The 19,593-nt window shown below is 36.8% G+C and overlaps 1 protein-coding gene across 1 annotated transcript in view; it reads left to right on the forward strand.

Moving 5' to 3' along the window:
• The window catches only part of THBS4 (thrombospondin 4), a 39,479-nt gene that overhangs the window by 13,567 nt on the left and 6,319 nt on the right, over nucleotides 1–19,593 (forward strand). The window contains exons 7-18 of the mRNA XM_072416320.1: nucleotides 1,947–2,140; nucleotides 2,512–2,649; nucleotides 6,409–6,486; nucleotides 8,515–8,667; nucleotides 8,967–9,071; nucleotides 9,460–9,567; nucleotides 10,508–10,667; nucleotides 11,018–11,136; nucleotides 13,389–13,441; nucleotides 14,475–14,668; nucleotides 16,609–16,787; nucleotides 19,284–19,332. Of these exons, the coding sequence (XP_072272421.1) occupies nucleotides 1,947–2,140; nucleotides 2,512–2,649; nucleotides 6,409–6,486; nucleotides 8,515–8,667; nucleotides 8,967–9,071; nucleotides 9,460–9,567; nucleotides 10,508–10,667; nucleotides 11,018–11,136; nucleotides 13,389–13,441; nucleotides 14,475–14,668; nucleotides 16,609–16,787; nucleotides 19,284–19,332 (1,530 nt within the window). The remainder of the gene's footprint in view (nucleotides 1–1,946; nucleotides 2,141–2,511; nucleotides 2,650–6,408; nucleotides 6,487–8,514; nucleotides 8,668–8,966; nucleotides 9,072–9,459; nucleotides 9,568–10,507; nucleotides 10,668–11,017; nucleotides 11,137–13,388; nucleotides 13,442–14,474; nucleotides 14,669–16,608; nucleotides 16,788–19,283; nucleotides 19,333–19,593) is intronic.

Below are 19,593 nucleotides of genomic sequence, written 5' to 3' on the forward strand. Positions count from 1 at the left end.
TTACTAAAAGTTATAAAAGCTTCTGTCCTAGGGACCTGTATCATGGAAACAGTCCTCATTTGACATAATAGATGAATTTCCACACAAAGAAAAAAATGTACAGTAAACAATGTGTAATAAAAGTAACATAACTAATATTAACAATCAAATATTTATATTAACAAATCAAATCAAAGAGGAAGGAAAGAGACATACATGATAAATTACCTGATAAAATGATAAAATAAACTCCCCTATACTTTATATACACCAAATATTACCCCTCTAACTATAGAAAAAATGTTTTTTTTCCAGCAGATTCTACCTAAACAGCTTATTGAGTGAAATTCTGCTTTGGTAAATTTGCAACAAAATCGATTTTCAATGATGTTCTCACTCCTAATGCTGAAACGATATTTCCTTACAAGCAGACATGATGAAGCAGCTTCAATCTTCCCACAGTAGCAGTCTTTCTTAATAGGCCTGATTTATTTAAGCTCTCCAAGGCTGGAGAGGATACGCTTTCATCTGTGAAGCTGAGTGATCCAGCAAACTTGGAATGGATCTGGTCCGGGATTGAAAACATTTGCCAACAAATAGCAAATAACTTTGAAGAAATCCATTCTGGGTTTGTTGGATCATCCAGCATTACTGATGAAAGTGTATCCTCTTCAGCCTTGGGGAGCTTTAATAAATCAGGCCCAATCCATCTGATTTCTAACAGGTTGTGGAATACAAAAGCTGAATTGTTATTTATGACAAGACCACCTCAGACATGTTAGGCAAACTTTAAATCATGCGTCATAAGAACTCTGAAACTTCTTTTACTGGTAGAGTCCAGTAGGCAAATGGCTTTAACAACATGGAATTAGTGACTTTATACAGATACATTTCTGGTAATGCTCCTTGGATTCCATATAAACTTTGTAACATAAAGTGCATACTTGTATTTTGTCCCAGTTTCCTTTACCTGAATATCTATTTGTCTCTTTAAGCATATTACTTTTCTGGTTGTCCTACCCTGATTTTGGTGTAATTTCTATAGTTTACCAGCTTTTAAGGATTTTCGGGAATCTATTGCAATTGTTACCATATTTATTTAACTAGGCGGATTGTAAAAAAAAAAAAGACATGGCATGCAAAATATGTCAGTTATAACCCACAGTTGTGTGCCTGCCTGTATTATTCTAAGACCAATGAAGCCAATGAAGCATAAAAGATTGGCACAGCCGCAGCTTTAGTAAGGTATTTGCAACCAGGAGCCAGACTTAACAGTTATAGCCTATAACATAGATATTTTATTCTGGTTGTGCTGAAAAAGAAGGAGCAGACCACAAACCCAATATTTCTGGAACCTGTCAGTCTCTAGATTGCCAGCCTAAACCTGTTTATTTATTGTAGGAATTATTTTTGAATAATATAGTACTCATCTTTGTATTCAATGTACATATTTGGCTTAACAATACAAAAAAAGAGCATTGAAGAAAACGTGTTTGGGTTAGCCAACCAAACTCCATGCCATATTTTTTAGAATAGCATGGTCACACATTTCTTCTTGAAAGGCACAAAACCAAATAGATTCGATAACAAAATTTGGATTTACGATATAAGGAAGGTGCACTGTTGGCTAAATCAACCATTGTGGACATCATGTATTCTCATCATACAGCAAGCCCTCTACAGAAACAAGGGATGGGATGAAAGCTAGGGGCTTTGGAATTCTTATTAACTACCAACAGCTTGCCAACAGATGTCACATATCAGTATCAGTCAACATATCATTACTCTAGTTCAGAGGTTATTGGCCTTATTGCAGTTATCCCCAATGGATTGCTCCGCATGTTTCTATATCCCTTCAATATCAAGAACTAACTTTCATCTTCAAATGTAACACATTGGCATGTTCTGAAAGTTTAAACATAATACTCATATCATATCCTCTAACCGAAATACTTTTCCTATTTCAGGGTTAATTCCAGACTACAACTATCAACCAACATCAGCTCCTAAACCACAACCTACTACACCACCTAAACCTCGATGTGATGCGACTTCCTGTTTCCGAGGAGTGAAATGCACCAACACAGAGAATGGATTCCAGTGCGGACCTTGTCCAGAGGGCTACACCGGCAATGGCATTGTTTGTACTGATGTAGATGAGGTAATAAATCACCTATATTGTTTTACATACATTTATATTACCAGTACTAGTTCCTGATTTTCTTGGGCTAAAATCTAGTGTGTATATACTAGTTTGGTTCTCGCATCATCTCTGTGTCATCTCTTCACATCAACTCTGCTCTTGGAACATTTTATTTGCTGTGAGTTTAACTTTACTATACTGCACATTTAGTGCCCTCTACGTCTATGCATAAGATTAGTGACCTGGCGACTTGTCTTTCCAAAATATACCAGCCTAAGGTATCTCAAGAATATGAACTTATATCATTTTTCTATCATACCAAAAAAGTGTAAATGTATCATGGTAAAGTATTGGACCATTGATGTTTTTGTATTTGTTGATTATTATAGTGCAGACTGAACCCTTGTTTCCCCGGAGTCCGGTGCATAAACACTAGTCCAGGATTTAGATGTGAATCTTGCCCTCCTGGATACACGGGACCAGTAGTACAAGGAGTCGGGATAACTTACGCCAAACAAAATAAACAGGTAACATTTTATAGATTTCCTGACAAATGTCTTTTCCTGAATATGAATAGAAGATGGCAAAGTTTTCAAATTATTCTCCCTTATTATTGTATTTGTATCGTGTTTGTTTTACTGTATGTTTTTTGGTTTACATTTGCTGCAACTGTATTTGGCTCCTGATCGTGCGTTGGGGTGGGATGGGGTCTATTTCCGACTAGATCCAGCAGGCTGAGTCAATCAAAGTTACCTGACTTGGCTATTGCGGCCAATCACAATCTCCCTCACTCCCCTGTGCAGCACTGGAAGGTAAATTAGCAGGGGAGAAAGTGGTGGCCCCTCAAATTGGGCAACAAATTACAGGATTCCCTCTGGTCCATCTACAACCACAGTGGTCACAGGGGTGATAGTTATGCTCCAGTAATGTTGGTGTCAATATATTAAAAAAATATTTAACCACCTTTTCTCAATAACATTATTGTACTTCATTGTACTATGTGTAACAATTTGTTTACAACAGAGTATGACAATAAAAAATTCACAATATAATAACATTTCAATGACCACAGTATACTGTTCTGTGGTGATGATAACAGTTTCAAGTTAGCAAAAAAAAACATAGTGCTGAAAATCCCAAGAAGTTACGGTAATTATCAGTAATCACATTAGAATACCAAGAAAAACCCATACCAGTATCTAAAAATCTGCACTCACTAGTTTGCCCTAGATTCTAGGTGACACCTAGTTACCTAATGGAAGGATATTATTCTATGCTGCAGGTGCCTAGGGATATCCTGTAACGGTAAAACGCTGGCTTGTGGTTGATGTGTGGACACTGTGTGCCCCAAACCCCTAATTGCAGTTATTTTCATATTCATCTAATTTTTTGCATATTTTCCAGGCTATAAATTCAAGTCTCCTATATTTCATGAAATAGGATAATACATGTCCTTCTATTCAATAGCCTATAATAGGTTAATTACTAATTAGCCAAGCATGACAATATATCAGGGATATCCAACATAGATTTAAGCTCTGCTATTCTAAAAACGTGTTATTCTTTTTGCTCGTTGTTGAGCAAGTCAAATATGGTCACCAGTAGAGATGGGCGAATTCGCCCAGATTGAAGGTTTTGATAAATATTCTCTTAAATTCATAAGATATTTATTTGAGATGAACCCTGTCTTCTACTTTATTAATTTATTGTTCTTGGGGTATTTTTTCTTCTTATCCCAAAAAATTTGCCTTTGCACATAAGAAATACTCCTATATACTTCATCTGATTAAATTCCCATATAAGTTTCCACAAATAGCAGAAGTTTGACATAAGCCCACTACAGGGAGTGCCTGAGTTAAGGACATCCGACAAATAGACAAATCCTAGATACGAACCGGGCTTCCCTGCTTTCTGGTGTGTAGAACAGGGGCTTGATGGGGGTAGGGGCCTTTCATATGACTCGCAGAAGAAGTCTTTTGCTGTTCTGAAACCTACTGTAACTCTTTAATGCCCAAGACAAGCTCTGCAGTTGTTTCATTTTGCATATCAAAGCACTGCTTGCTCCTGAAATTATTGAATGTCCAGGCTCCATAAAGATTTTTTTTTCTTTTTGCTTTGTTTGTGATTACCTCACAGTGAGGATTTTATACAGTAACTGACACCACACTGCCTAATATGTTAGGACAAACATTAATCCTAATTGCATTTATTAAAGTAATGTACCTGTTCCGACTTACATACAAATTCGACATAAGAACAAACCTACAGTCCCTAACTCATATGTAACCCGGGGACTACCTGTATAGGATTAAACCTGAACCTCATCCATAGTGACCAGGACAAATGGAGAGATTGGATCTTCCCAATGGGGGGCATATGCAGTTATAAAACAGGGGCTGTACTCCTTTATCTTTTTCTCGCCCTGCAATATGAACAAAAAGTGTTGTCTAGAGACACACTTTAAATAGCTAAACATTCTTCATTTAGTTTCCATATTGTGTTTGTACTATGACTCATTAGAAGAACTCTAAGAGTATTATCCTGTCTCTCTATATGAGCAGTTTCATGGTATATTACAAGGCAGACATAAATTTATTTAAGATGTCTACTGCATTACAGGAAAAACACACAAGAAATATGGTAATTTGCTAAAGGATAGGAAAAGGAATGGATAAAATAATATTTGTGCAGAAAGCACCAATTCAGTGGAGCAGGATGAAGTTATAACAGGTAGTGTCACAGTGCAGGAAATTCGACAGACAGGACCGATAAAGTCCATACAGTCTCATGACATATGGAGTCATTTTCCGACTATACAATTACTAAAACGGAGGCAGACCCGTCTGGTTTTCTGTGTATTGTTGGATCAGAGGATACATTGACTGTAGACTGTGTTAGTAATTATGCCATAGGAACAGTAGACAGTGCCTTTCCTACAAACAGGATACAGCCTGCAACAAAATACATACTATGCTTAATACGTATTCCTGTTTCCTGAAAGATCTCATCCAATACTTAATGAGAAAATCACCGTCTGTATTCTATTCATTAACACATCATATCTCTAAACGCCTATATTACATGAACACAACATACTATCCTCCGTGGTATAAGTGGATCCTAACTCTCTGCCTTTCTTTAAACTGGAAAGTGAAGCAGAAAGAAATAATACCTATTAGAAAATATTATGCAGTTTATATAATAATAATTCAGGCATGTTTGTTAAGTAGAATATTGGACTGGTTTACCCATCTCATGGCAGGAAGAAATAAAGGTAAAATATGGTGTATTTTCAGCAAGCTATAAATAAAGATATTACTGTTATGTTTACTTAAACTACTTTTTTAATTAGTTAATAAATATATATATGTGATATTTCATTATTAAGTATTCACTTTCTAAGTTTATTTCCTTTCTTTTCTTTCCCATGTACAGTTTTTAATACTAGGATATTATCCACAATGAGTCAGCTGACTCATGATTTTGATTGATTTAATTGATTTGGTATCATTTACAAGGTGAGTTTTCACCTCACTTAGTAAGCAAAGGGCTAATTCACTTTCCTGAGTGAACAGCATGAGTTACACTTTTAGAAGCAGCCTTTAGCCAACTTTTAGGATTACAACACCAATGCCTGAATCCTGTGTATATTTGTCAAAAAGCACAGACCTATTGGCAACCTAGTCCACAGTTTTCAAAATGAAAGATGATTTTGTGGCTGGAGATAACCTTTAGAAATATAAAAACTCATATTTTTAAATAACAAGCATTCCCAACACTCATGCAAGCTGTATTTTGTTCTATAAATTACCCAAATAAATTGTATGGATCCATGGTATTGCCGATAACTGTTGTCTAGTACTTGACCTCGGCAATTTTCATTCCAAGGTTGGAGTTCAGATAGCCAATATAGACCACAACCGATGGTAGCAGGGGTGGCAGGAGCAGCACACAGCCACCCACCCATCACTGCTGACTTTAGTAATACAAACCTGTTTAGAAATCCTGTGTAGGAATTTTTCCTGAATTCCACCTGGCTAGGCAGGATATCTTGTCTGGGCTTTTGTAGTGTACTTACAGTATGCTTTCTCTCAAACCGTACAGCTACAACCAACCTGCTGTCATTTGCTGAGATTAGTCATAAGCTTTAGGTGTATGGGTCCAGAGAGAAAAACTGTCAGTACTGATAGTAATAGGAACGACTGAGTATAACTTGTAAAACAAATGTTGGTATTTTTCTTTACTATGATGATATAACAATGAAACATGCTTCTTTATTGGTTCAGATATGCCTTGATATCAATGAATGTGAAAATGGAAGAAATGGAGGCTGCGTGGCAAACTCTATCTGCACTAACACCATGGTGAGTATTCAGCAAATTCTCTACAGGAATTTATTTTCCACACATCCCCCATATTTTCCTGACTGTTCCTTGACACTGTTTTACCTTACAGTTCTTAAATATGCAAGGCAATTCATACCCCACAGTTCAAATTGAAACTCCAGCTAAAAAAGTTGTCACCAGAAAAGGTGAACCATTGAGAGATTTTTGCTTCCCTAATGTTCTTGTGAAAACCAACAAATTCCTCCAATATTGAGTCACAGGAACAGGTAGTAAAGATATGCCTTAAAACAGAGGCTCTGAACTTTCTCCAATGTAGTCTGAAGACATATTTTGCCTAGAGACTCGCTTTGCTAGCAAAGTGCAAAAACAGAAATAAATAACTCGTACTGATAAATGGCCACATAATGATTACTCTAATTTTTTTTCCAGTATTTATTTTCTATCTCTGTCTGGTTTATTACATCAATTATTCAAATTGCATATGAAAAGATTGGCAAGGGTTTGTTCTCTGATTGCAATCATCAGCGTCTATTTGGGCTATTGTAGCTTATCTGTCTGCATTAAAGTTGGATCATGGAGGCTGCAATACCCAGAAGAACTTTCCTCCCTGGGCCTCCTCCCTGCAGGAGCATAGGGTTCTGATATGGACAGCAGGGACGTCACATACACACTGTCCCCCTTTTCTCCAAAAGTCAGACTCATGTATTCTCAAGCATGGTGGCTCAGAGGTTAGCACTCTGGCCTTTGCAGTGCTAGGTCCCAGGTTGGCAGCCAGGACAGTATCTGCATGGAGTTTGCAGGTTTTCCCCATGTTTGGTTTGGTTTGTTTGGTTTCCCCCTAAATATGACCTTAGACTGTATTAATGACATTTGACTATCGTAGGGTGATTAGATTGTGAGCGCCTTTGAGGGACAGCTAGTGACATGACTATGGATTTTGTACAGCGCTGCCTAATATGTCAGTGCTATATAAATAGTGGGTAGTAATAATAATAAGGTCCTCATCTACATGCACACTAATCTCCTTTTTACTTTCCTGGCCAGCTATGTTCAATGCCTGGAGAAAGGCTTAGTTTCAAAACTAGGGGGATCCCTTTTTTCTAAATAAAATTAACATAAACTCTACAGGCATTACAACTATGTTATCATAAAAGGAAATGTATTACCTTAATATTTTGTTCCCTATACTGTGCAAAAGTTTTTTTTCCTGGGACATTAATTTTGGTAACAATACCACGTGTAGGGGCTCATTAAATATTTTTAGTTAACATTAAAAAAACTTTAATTTTGCAATCAGTTCAGAAAATCAGTGGCCATTTGCTCCAATGCATTTCGGCAATTTCTTTCACCTTTTCATGAAAATATGCCATTTTTTCCTAAATGTGTTTAGTTGTTGCCAAACCCAATGGTGCTGCATTTATAACCAAGTTAGATAGAAAACTGTTATATTACAGGTTGTTTATATATATTGGGTTTCTCATTGGAGAAAAGAATAGATTCTCTGATAACCATGTGTTGTAAAATGTAGAATGATGCATAACAACACTTCTAATAAAAACTAATTTTATAATTGTAGCTTATAAATGTTCATGTGAAGAGCATAAGCTTCAGTGAGTATCTACAATGCAACTCAAAGCTTTATGCAACTTTTTTAGCTGAAGGTCTTTTAGCAACCCTCAGCTCCACTCCACCAGTCCTAGGATGACAGTGCTGCTTTAAGCAGATATAACTAATTTCAAATCTTGTTTAAAGCCAAAGCCAACACCCAATATCTATCTATAGCCTTGGTATCTATATACAGTACTCCAAGGATATAGCCGAGGAGTAATTGCTATATAAAATCAATGAAAATAAAGCTCCCTAAAAAAGAATAGGACCTACATGTCCCATTGCCTGTGCCTAATGTATTCTGTATGTATGAGTTAGATACAAGATCTCCTGCACTTTTTTTCTACTTACCTGCTAGTACGTCATCCCTGTGTACTGGAGCATCCATACAAGCACTTGCTATAATTACAGATGTTCGCCACTCATTTTTCTTTATAGGGTTCCTACCGCTGCGGACCATGCAAAGCTGGTTTTGTTGGAGACCAGATTAAAGGCTGCAAAGCAGAAAAGAGCTGCTACAACCGAGGCCAAAACCCCTGCCACCCCAGTGCACAGTGCATTGAAGAACGAGGAGGAGATATCACCTGCGTTGTGAGTATTGCACCACATATGCAAACCTATAATGCAACAGTTTAGTAAGAGAGTTACTGCTACCTAGGAGTGGACATTGCTATTCTGCATAACTGACAACTTGGATACATAATATGTATAATATCGCTAATAGTAGTCATAAAATAATCATGGTATAGTAATATTACTGTATTATATTTAATAGTAACATTTTATATGTTAGTATTATAGTATTAGTACATGTAGATAGATAGATAGATAGATAGATAGATAGGAGCAGTAAAGTAATTTGATGAAGCCATGTTCTTCCTTTATTGCAGTGTACAGTTGGATGGGCTGGTAATGGCTACTTGTGCGCACGAGACACTGATATCGATGGATATCCGGATGAGGCTCTTCCCTGCACAGAGCCAGTTTGCAAGAAGGTATGACTTAATGAGCCTAACCTTACATGATAAATCCTAACACTTTTATTCCTCCCAAATATTATGTTAGATTGAGCTGACTTGATAAAACAGTTCAATGTTTAATACATTTTGGAATTTTTAATTACACCTTTAGATATAATCCGAAAAACAAAATACGTACATCAACAAAGTAATCTAATATATAAGTGCAATGCAGAGTTAAAAAAAATGATTCCTGAAACAGTTGGGATAATCATGTAGCCCTACAATCCTTAGAGGATAAGCAAAGTATTTAGGGATTTGTAAAACTTTGATACCTTTTGGTGTATTTTCCAGCACTCTACAAATGAGCCTTGTTTTATAAAACGAACAAATTGACTGAAGATAATGTTTTTCCCCCAAACAGGACAACTGCATGTATGTTCCAAATTCAGGGCAGGAGGATGCTGACAGGGATGGCATTGGCAATGCTTGTGATGATGACGCAGATGGAGATGGTATTCTGAATGAGCAGGTGAGACTGATGTAGCTTCATGGAGGGTAACATTTATTCCAGGTTCCATTTTTGCCTGGTGGGACCCATTATCTCTAAATAGCAGTTGTAAAAATCAGCTTTCCATTTGTCTGGAATTATTTGTTTCTAATGGCTGATCCCATCCAAAAGAAGGACCCAGGCAAGTTGACCAGTTTCATGCAGTAGCATTTTTTTGCCAGTGGTTTGAGAAACACAAGTGCACAGTGTAATACAGGGCTAATATCCAATCCAAATAATGTATTATAATAGTCAATATTTAGATTTTTGGTGGAGCTGAAATACTGGGCACTGAAATATATAGTATATATTATTATTATTATTATTATTAATAATAATAATAATAATAATAATAATATTAAAATTATTATTTAAAATACACAGGATTTATATAGCGCCAACATAATACACAGTGCTGTACATTAAATAGGGGTTGCAAATGACAGACAGATACAGACAATGGCACAGGAGGAGGAGCGGACCCCGCCCCAAAGAGCTTACAACCTAGGGGGTGGAGGAAGGATCACACAATAGGAGGGGGATATGGAGTGGTGGGAAGTCGTGAGGGTTTAGGAGACAGAAGAAGATGGAGAGGCAAGTTTCAAAAGATGGCTTTTGAGTGGAACAGTATATTTTTAAGGAAGTTTCAGTCACACAGACCCCCAATCTATTTAAACTGCAGTAAAAAAAAATAATCACTAGGTAACACTAAATTATATTTCGCTTGCATTGTGTAAATATATATATATATATATATATATATATATATATATATATGTATATACCTATTTAATGTACAGTGCTGCATAATATGTTGGCGCTATATAAATCCTGTTTATTATTAATAATACCAATAATAATATATATATAACTTCTGCAGCTTTTTCCCTTCCCATATATAAAATATTTTTTTATTTAACAGGACAATTGTTGGTTGGTTGTAAATATAAATCAGAAAAACAGCGACCAGGATATTTTTGGGGATGCCTGTGACAATTGTCGTTTCAAACTGAACAATGACCAGAGAGATACTGACAATGATGGAGAGGGCGATGCTTGCGATGATGACATGGATGGAGATGGTGAGTAAAGGCTGAAGAATATGTTTTATACAGAGACCTGTCTGAATCGGAACAGTTAAAGACTGGGGTTTGGCCTGTCAACCGACCAGTCGGAATTGCCCTAATTCTTAAAAAATAAATAAATATATATAGAGGAACAAATGATAGGTAACCCATTGCACATTATTATTTTCAGACATAGGGAGGCTGCTATAGCTTACCTTCTAGAGCTAGATACCTGGCTGCCTTTGGCTTCGGCATTTTCGAATATCTTAATTAGAACAAGCATGCGAGTGGAAATCCAGGCCAGTGATTTAGAAAGTAAAGAGGCACAATCCTCATTTCACTTCTTCAAATCTTGTACATTGAAGGTATTAAGAACTTCCTGGATAACTGTCAGCGAGTTCCCAATGTGGATCAGAAGGATAAGGATGGAGATGGAGTGGGTGATGCCTGTGACAGCTGCCCTGACATTGTAAATCCAAACCAGGTTAGTGAAAAAAGTACACAGATGTGGGTAACAAAACCTTTACTTATCACTGATAATGGTAGTGTATATTCTGCAATGTATTTTTCATATTTTGATTTCAGGTTTTTGAAGATTAGATACCCAGATCAAATTTATCAGTCTCATTATGAGACAGTAAACTTGGCATACCAATTAGTATTAGAGAACACTAAGAGCGGCTGTGTATTCCTAATACTCTTCTGCATGGTTACATGCTAAGGGGAATTTTATGTTTGGATAAAAAATGGTATGTTGCAATCATAAAGGGGTTAGGTGACATTTGGGCCCAACCTCTCTATCATCTTACTGAAGATGTTAATGAAGCCTATCAGTATTTTAGACTAACACTGAGATGTGGAAGGTGAAGTATATAGTCAGGGGATCCCAGGACTTTCTGTCAGGTTCCCCTAGGTTTTATTCTTAACGATAACTGCTATTAGTACTCTAGCTAAATGATCTGCCTCATCCTTATAATTGATATCAGACAAAAAAAAAAAAAAAAACATAAGCCACAAATGGGATTTTTTGGGGAGCTTCATCTCAATTAACATGATTCTCATCACTAAAATTTCTTAAACACAAACAAATATATTGTTTTAATTTTTAAATTTTAAAAACAGTTAAAAACAAGACAAACACTCATATGTTTGTTATAATAGTTACAACAATAGACATGGAATCTCTAGATGAACAATGTTTCTACATCTTTCACAGAAACAGTATCTGCTTCATCAGGGGGTCTAGAGAGCTTGCATACAAGAGAAAAAAATCAATAAACATTTCAACACTTAACATACCGGTAACACAAAAAAATTAAAAATACCTAATTTAAAAGGTATATTTACTCACTGTTCCTGTTCTCCCAAATCAAGAGTGTTCTATAGATGCTTTCATTTATATCAGGCAATTGATGTCAAAGGGCGGGTGAATCAAAATCCAATAATGAATTTCTATGTATTTACAACTTCAAATAGTCTGAATAAATATAATTCATTTAATTAGCATCACCAATATCACTAGAAATACCAACAGCAACACCCAAAATATGAGTGACAAACACCAAGATCCTTAATAATGAACAAATATAAATAATGTGACCCAAATCATAATTATTAAACCACCAATAATGTCCATGTGTCTATATAACAATATATAACCCTATACCATTTTATAGCTATTCACTACCCATATCCGAGGCTATTTGTTTTCAAGATATAAATATATTTATTCTTAATACTAATTAAAAAGATAACAAATAGAACACAATATTTTAAATAAAATTATGAAAATTCTAATGTTGTACATAGTTTTATTATTGGTAAACTATTTTTTTTAGAGTTACCTCCTGTATTGTAGTTATATGAGTATAAAGTTTTATAGTTTTATGATATTACAAGTTTACGTTTCGTAGCAATACAGAAGCATAATGATAAATTATATCACCAAGGTGTTAAACTGTATTAAACAGGCCAAATAGTAGTCTATTGTTTGATTTAATAAAGTAATGTGAATTAATTTGAAATTTAAAGATTGATCACTTCATATAATTAGATATTTAAAGGAATCACATGTTCACCTTACCTAATTCAAAGGGTCAAGTTATACTATTGTTCCTTGTGACATAAATCTGACTTAACATACTGTATATTAGAACAAGAATTTCGTTTCTAACTTGGAGGTGTTTTTATAATATAATAATAATAAGCTCTGAAACAGAGAAAATCAAGTAGAAAAAAAAATTGGTGATTTCAGAAATGTGAGAAACAATAATTTTACAGCTGTACCTATCCCAGTGTTTTTTAGCCAAGGTTCCATGGAATCCTATCATTCCTGCACAGGTTACAAGGCATTTTTTGAGAGGAATTTGTACCAATGATGTTTGGTTATCTGTAAGGGTGGCATTCTTCCCACTGGCCAGCAATGTAAGAGCCATTCTTCCTACTGACCACCACACTATGTACTGAGAGCTGTGGATATAATAATTATTGTCAGGGTTTCCCTAAGACCTGAATGTTATTTCAAGGGACCCGCTGTGTTAAAAAGGTTAAAAAAAGCTTATCTACAGCATTGTGAAGCATTACTGAACAGTGTGTTCCTTATGCATTAAACCCCATGTATTACAACTAATACAGTTCATATCCCTCATTTAGAATATATATCAAAATTAGATTATGTGGTCAATAGGCTTATAATGAAAGTTTAAAAATGTGATCTCTTTCCTCTTATCCCAATAGTCTGACATTGATAATGACCTGGTGGGTGATTCCTGTGACACCAACCAAGACAGGTGAGTATAAGTGAAAAGATGATAGACATTCCATGAATATGATTGGTTGCAGATCTCCATTACATAACATGATCATTGCACCATCACATATTTCTAAAGCAACGATTCACCGTTAGCATTCACTGTTCACTGCAGGTGTATCCTCCTGGAGCATGTGGTTTTAATTACATGGGCAGATGTATTTTTGCAGTCATGATTTAAGTTAAGTGAAAGACATCCCTTTTTAAATAATTGTATATAAATTCTTGTAATGGCTTACTGCTGACAGATGTTTGAGCAGTACGGGTAGATATCTGGTAAATAATTACCCTTTACATTTTTTTCTTGAGATTATGAAATGGGGGTTTAGTTCACTTTTTAGTATTTAACCAAAGACTGCATTACTTGTAATAGGCACTAGATGGCAGCACGCTACAATATGAAATCAGTACATGTATGATTATGTGCTGGGCAGAGATTTATCTATTCTGCTTTCTTGTTTTAGGTCAGAATATTAAATATTCACACACCCAAGCTACTAGCATTGTTAGAAGGAAGTCAGCAATAGCAGTTTCTACATTTCCCTGTCTCTCAACATTTTTTTTCTACTTTTGAACAAGAAAGGGTTGTATTTTTGTACATAATGTGGACACTTCCAATTAACATCTGTATGATGCCTGCCATTGCTTATGTTTGTACACATGCATGTCCCAGGGTTGTCATCCTAATCCTGGCTACACTACCTTGTGTCATTGACTAAAACAAGTATGCACCTGATGCCTTAAATGGCAGTCTAAAATGTTTTGGGGGTTTCCATTAGCACCTAATAGACCTAATTTTAAAAAATGTAAAAAAAAATACAGCATGTTAAAGAACCATGTTAAAGCTTTTTTACACATAGGTGTGAATTCTGCCCTAAAACTTGACCCTGACCTTTCTTCCCTTTATCCCAATTAAAATAATAGTTTTGGCTATGTAATTACTCGGCCAGCCTTAGTATAAACTAAGAGAGCTTTAGAATGTTAAGAAACTCAATTTATTGTCACTATATCAGTGATGGAGATGGTCACCAGGACAGCACAGACAACTGTCCCACAGTCATCAACAGCTCCCAGCTGGACACAGACAAGGACGGACTTGGAGATGAGTGTGATGATGATGATGATAATGATGGAATACCAGACAATGTTCCCCCAGGACCCGACAACTGCCGGCTGGTGCCCAATCCAGGCCAGGAGGATGACAACAGTAAGAAAAGTCTTATTTATTAACCTTTAATTTATCTAATTGCATATAAGAGAATAAAACTTTGTATTGTTCATTCCCCTCCATTGATACTCATATAGCATTCGGTATTATACATGGATAACTCAAACAGAATAATCTGCACCAGAAACACATGCAATACTACACAATAAAACATGTTACTGCATGTGCATTGGTGTGAAATGAGATACTGTTCTGTTACCTGTGCACAGGTAAGGTGAAAATATTTGGGTCTTGGCATGCCCTATTCAGACACATTATATCCTTTCTATGCATTGGTAGTGTCTATTTAGGAGAATGCACCCTAGGCATTAGATTGCAGTATATTAGGAAATAATTGAAAAAGACACTCACAGAATTCAACAATCTCATTACTCACTAAAATTCCAGGGAGCAACCCTGTTTTTCTCCCACTCCCTGCATGCTATACAGCCCTAACATATCCCTATAGGGAAAAATTCCTTTTTAATTCTGGCCATTTACATAGCTAATAAATGAGATAAATACAAAGGTATACGAAGACAGGAACTACCATGGGGATCACATACCAATACAAAAATGAAAATATTGTTACACAGTATTTATATTGTGCTGACATATTACACAGCGCCGTACAAAGTCCATAGTCATGAGACTATCTGTCCATCAAAGGGCTCACAATTTAATGTCACTACCTCAGTCATATGTCTTTAATACATTCTTAGGTCAATTTTGGGGGGAAGCCAATTAACCTAACTGCATGTTTTTGGGATGTGGGAGGAAACCAAAGTACCCGAAGGAAACCCATGCAGACACAGGAAGAACCTGCAAACTCCATGCAGATAGTGTCCTGTATGATAGTGGTCTCCAACCTCCAACTCCGCACCGGGCATGCATCCTGTGTCACTCAAAGAGAAAGAAACTTCCCCCAGAGTGATGTCATGATGACAGAACCCGCGCATTCTCCTATTGCAGGTCTGAGCTTGCAATGGAAGAGTGGGCGGGTTGTGTCCAGAGAAACAAACCACCCACCGCCCTGAGCCTACAGGAGACGTGGTTCGTGGCTCTGGACGGTTCGCCTCCCCAGAGCCGAGGACCACCGGTGGTCTCCGTGCTCTTGGGGCCCATCTGTCAGACTGCCATGGCTGGGGATAAGGGACCTCTGTTGTACAAGATTTGATATCTCTCTCCAAAAAAAATTGACAACAGTACACAATATTAATATGGCTGGGGTCCTACTTGGATATTTTTATTTTATGAGGAGCTGGGTTATTTAGTCCTTCATACAGTATAATGACCACTTGGTTTTCACTGCAGCTTCTCGCAGCTTTCTAATCATCCTGTAAAGGGTTTTTCCAAGTTACATCTCTGTGTATGACGTAAGTAAGCAGGGGATCTGACCTCTAGTTCCACTGCATACCTAGGAAGAAAAAAAAAGAGTGGGTTTAAGTTTAAATGTTTTTTATTTCCATCCATCACTTAATTAGGAAAATGATTCATCACCTTCTGTTCTAAATTCCCCCAACAAGGCCAACCATGGCAATAACCCTATTTACTGTACAGCCTTGTGTAATATGTTGGTTGTTATTATTAATAATAATAACATGGCAGGGGGGTAACCATTTTCTGTTCTGTCCAAAAAAATTCACTTCAGAGATGGATGAATGTCACTCAGTTCAGTTCCTGAAAAGTGCAAGGAGTGTTCTTTGAATTTCACCAAACCAAACCATGTTCATGTTAAACCCAACAATGTTAAAGCCTACAAATCTTTTAAAGGATCCATTTTTTAGTATTTCCTCTGCTAAGTGAATATGTTGCACCAAGCAATGCATTTTTCTAAGAATAATCTGCCAAAACGGAATCTCATTCTATTTACCAATAACCAGTCTCCATGTGTAGTATGTTTCTGCCCCTGACACACACTTCTGTTTCTCCGTGCCCAGATGACGGTGTTGGAGATATCTGCGAGAACGATTTTGACCAGGACACGGTCATTGATCGTATTGACGTTTGTCCAGAAAATGCTGAGATCACCCTGACTGACTTTAGAGCCTATCAGACTGTTGTTCTGGATCCTGAAGGTGATGCCCAGATTGATCCCAACTGGATTGTTTTGAATCAGGTGAGGTTTTATTTTACCTTGTGGGGGGGGGGGGCTCAGGGACGTGCAAATTGTGCCACTGCTCAAGGGCCCTGGTCCCTTCTTAGCGAACAGGGACAGTCACTGGGGCCACAAGTCAGTTCAGAGGGAAGTGGGAGCAAACCAGTTCTGCACAGACACCCACTGTTGGATATGTCCACCACTGAATATCAGTATTTTTGCTGTGCAGTAGTTTTGGTGTTCGAATTCGGGTTGTCCTTATATTGGACCTGAATATGGCTGTTCAAATTCGGATAGACCGGACCCTAAAAACACCGGATCCCACACAGACAGGAGGAGTCCCACGGCTGTGCTCATGAATGAATGCAGCCGTTGGAATCATCCTGTCACTGGATGATTCCCACAGCTGCATTGATTTATGAGCACAGCTGTGGGACTTCTGTGTTCTTGGACAGAGAATCTCTATCCAAGAACACATATTATAGCTGTCAGCTCCACTACCCTGATTGCTCTTGCAGTTCTACACAGTCACGAATATTAACCCGAATTTTCCCCCTATAGACTTTAATGGAGCTCGAATTCAGCGTTCGATCTCCCGAAAAATATTGGGTTATTTGATTGAATAGCCGTCAAATTGAACACTGAGATATTCGACCAACACTAGTATGCAGATTACACCCGGAGCTTAGCATGACTGCTTATATTATAATTAAAAGGATTTTATTACAAACCTCCACACTTACCTGATAAATCAATGTTCTGGTATAAAAATAATCTAAATGACCTGACCAGCTCTTGTCATAATAAAATTATATTGATGATGCAGCCCTGTAATGATGAAAACATATATTAGAACCTGTAACATAATAAAATTATGGTGATGACCACAGCTAAACCTTCCTAGGAAAATGTGATCATGGTGTGTTATTGTCTTACAATTGTGTTATGTTGCATACAGATGGAAGAGAAGAGAAAGAGACGATTTATTTAAAGTATACCTGTCACTGTGGGCATTCCTAACATTTTATTTGAAATAAAATTCAAGCTTTTATTGAAACAATACATAAACAGTAGTATCTTTTACATGTCAGGTGATACAGATATATAGGGAGCTGTAAATATACTCAGGTCTTTGCAGGGTTTGATACAATTTTTGATCTACTGCCCCATTCCACTTAACTGGGACTAACAGAGAGGCTTCAAATACGGGAGGAATGAAGGCAACCTACATAATTAAAGAAAAATGTGAGATCTTCATGTGTCTTCAGCTTCTTTATTCTCTAAGCCTTTTTATTTATTTCACATGCAGTTTTCCGTGAAAGCAACTTCTGATTATGCATTGTCTTCATCAAATTCTTAGTTTGGATTTCCCAGGCTTGTGATACATTTAGATACAATATAATCAGTCAGTTTCTATGCAAATCTGTTCTGACTATTGTTCTGACTCGTTTTGCACTTCCTAATAGCAGTGGAATCTTCATCATGATGAAAAGTTAATTAGCTCAAACATATTTTACACTTGCAAACCTTTTAAGTTATACATTTTTGTATATGGGCAATGTTTTTGGAAAATGGAGATATAGCCTGTGGCATTAGTTTTTATTTTTCAAACAGCTCCACGAAAACAAATACAATCTAACTTCATTCAGGGCCTGATTTGTAGTTTTTTTTCACCCCTAGGCTATCTACCTTGTGCATCCTCCAATGTTCAGACTGTTGGTGAAGCTGCGGTGGGGTTACTGCACCCTTATCCCAGAGAACCACTGCCCTGGAGGAGACACTTTATTTAGCGTTTCCTGGCGGCACCTCTACGGAGAATGATTGGGGGTGACAGTCAGGGGGTTACAAATTTGTAGGCAATGGGAGAGTGAGAGAGAAAGAAATAAAATAAAATCAGTTCACTTACCAGTGATCGTATGGTGAAATCTAACCAGAAGGCGCCCCGTGCCACAGATCTTCCAGTTGTACTTGTACTGATAGAGATGGACCATTCGGTATCAACCAAAACTGTACAGTTGGAAGGTCTCCAGTGACCATGCCACCCTGGACCATGGCTTGGGTGGCCTATTCAGAAATATAACCCGTTTTCCGGTTTCGGAATGTGGAATTTGCTGTAGTACTGGTGCCCTTTAAATGCAGTATCACTGCTTTAACATTTGCTAGTCTAACACAAGAAGTGTCTGAATGATTGTATTGCATTATTGTATATGTTCACTTTATCTATAGTTATTTGGTGTATGGATGAATCATAACACGTTCAGGTAGTACAACATTCTCTTTTCACTTATCTTGATTAATGGCAATTTAATGACCCGCTCTGGCTATAGGTATACCCTCATATGTGTTATTTGATTAGATCACATGTGTGATGGTTGTAGGATAGTTACTGTGTTCTTTGTAGGTATTCATTTCAATGTGTTCAGTGATAAAATATACTGGTAGACTTACTTTCAGTATTTATAGTCCCTGTTGTTATGTGGAATCCCCCAACCTAAATTACAAGATATTCTCTTTCAGGGTATGGAGATTGTGCAGACCATGAACAGTGACCCAGGACTAGCTGTTGGTATGTCAATTTATTCCTTTTTTCAATCAGAAGGTAAAAAGTAGATATATTGCTGGTGTTACTGGAATAAGTAGCAAAATCATAGTGCAGATTACATATAGAAAATGTTCAAATACAATATTTATTACAGACTATTACCCATCTTTGTTTCACAAAACTTTACAAGCTGTACTCCTTAAGAAAATAGTTTTACATCATTTACAGTAATGAGAACAAGCTCAAAACAGCTTGAATGGAAAATTGGCTCAAAACAGCTTTAAT

This window comes from Pyxicephalus adspersus, chromosome 6 (genome assembly GCF_032062135.1).
Source record: "Pyxicephalus adspersus chromosome 6, UCB_Pads_2.0, whole genome shotgun sequence".
Classification (NCBI taxonomy): Eukaryota; Metazoa; Chordata; class Amphibia; order Anura; family Pyxicephalidae; genus Pyxicephalus; species Pyxicephalus adspersus.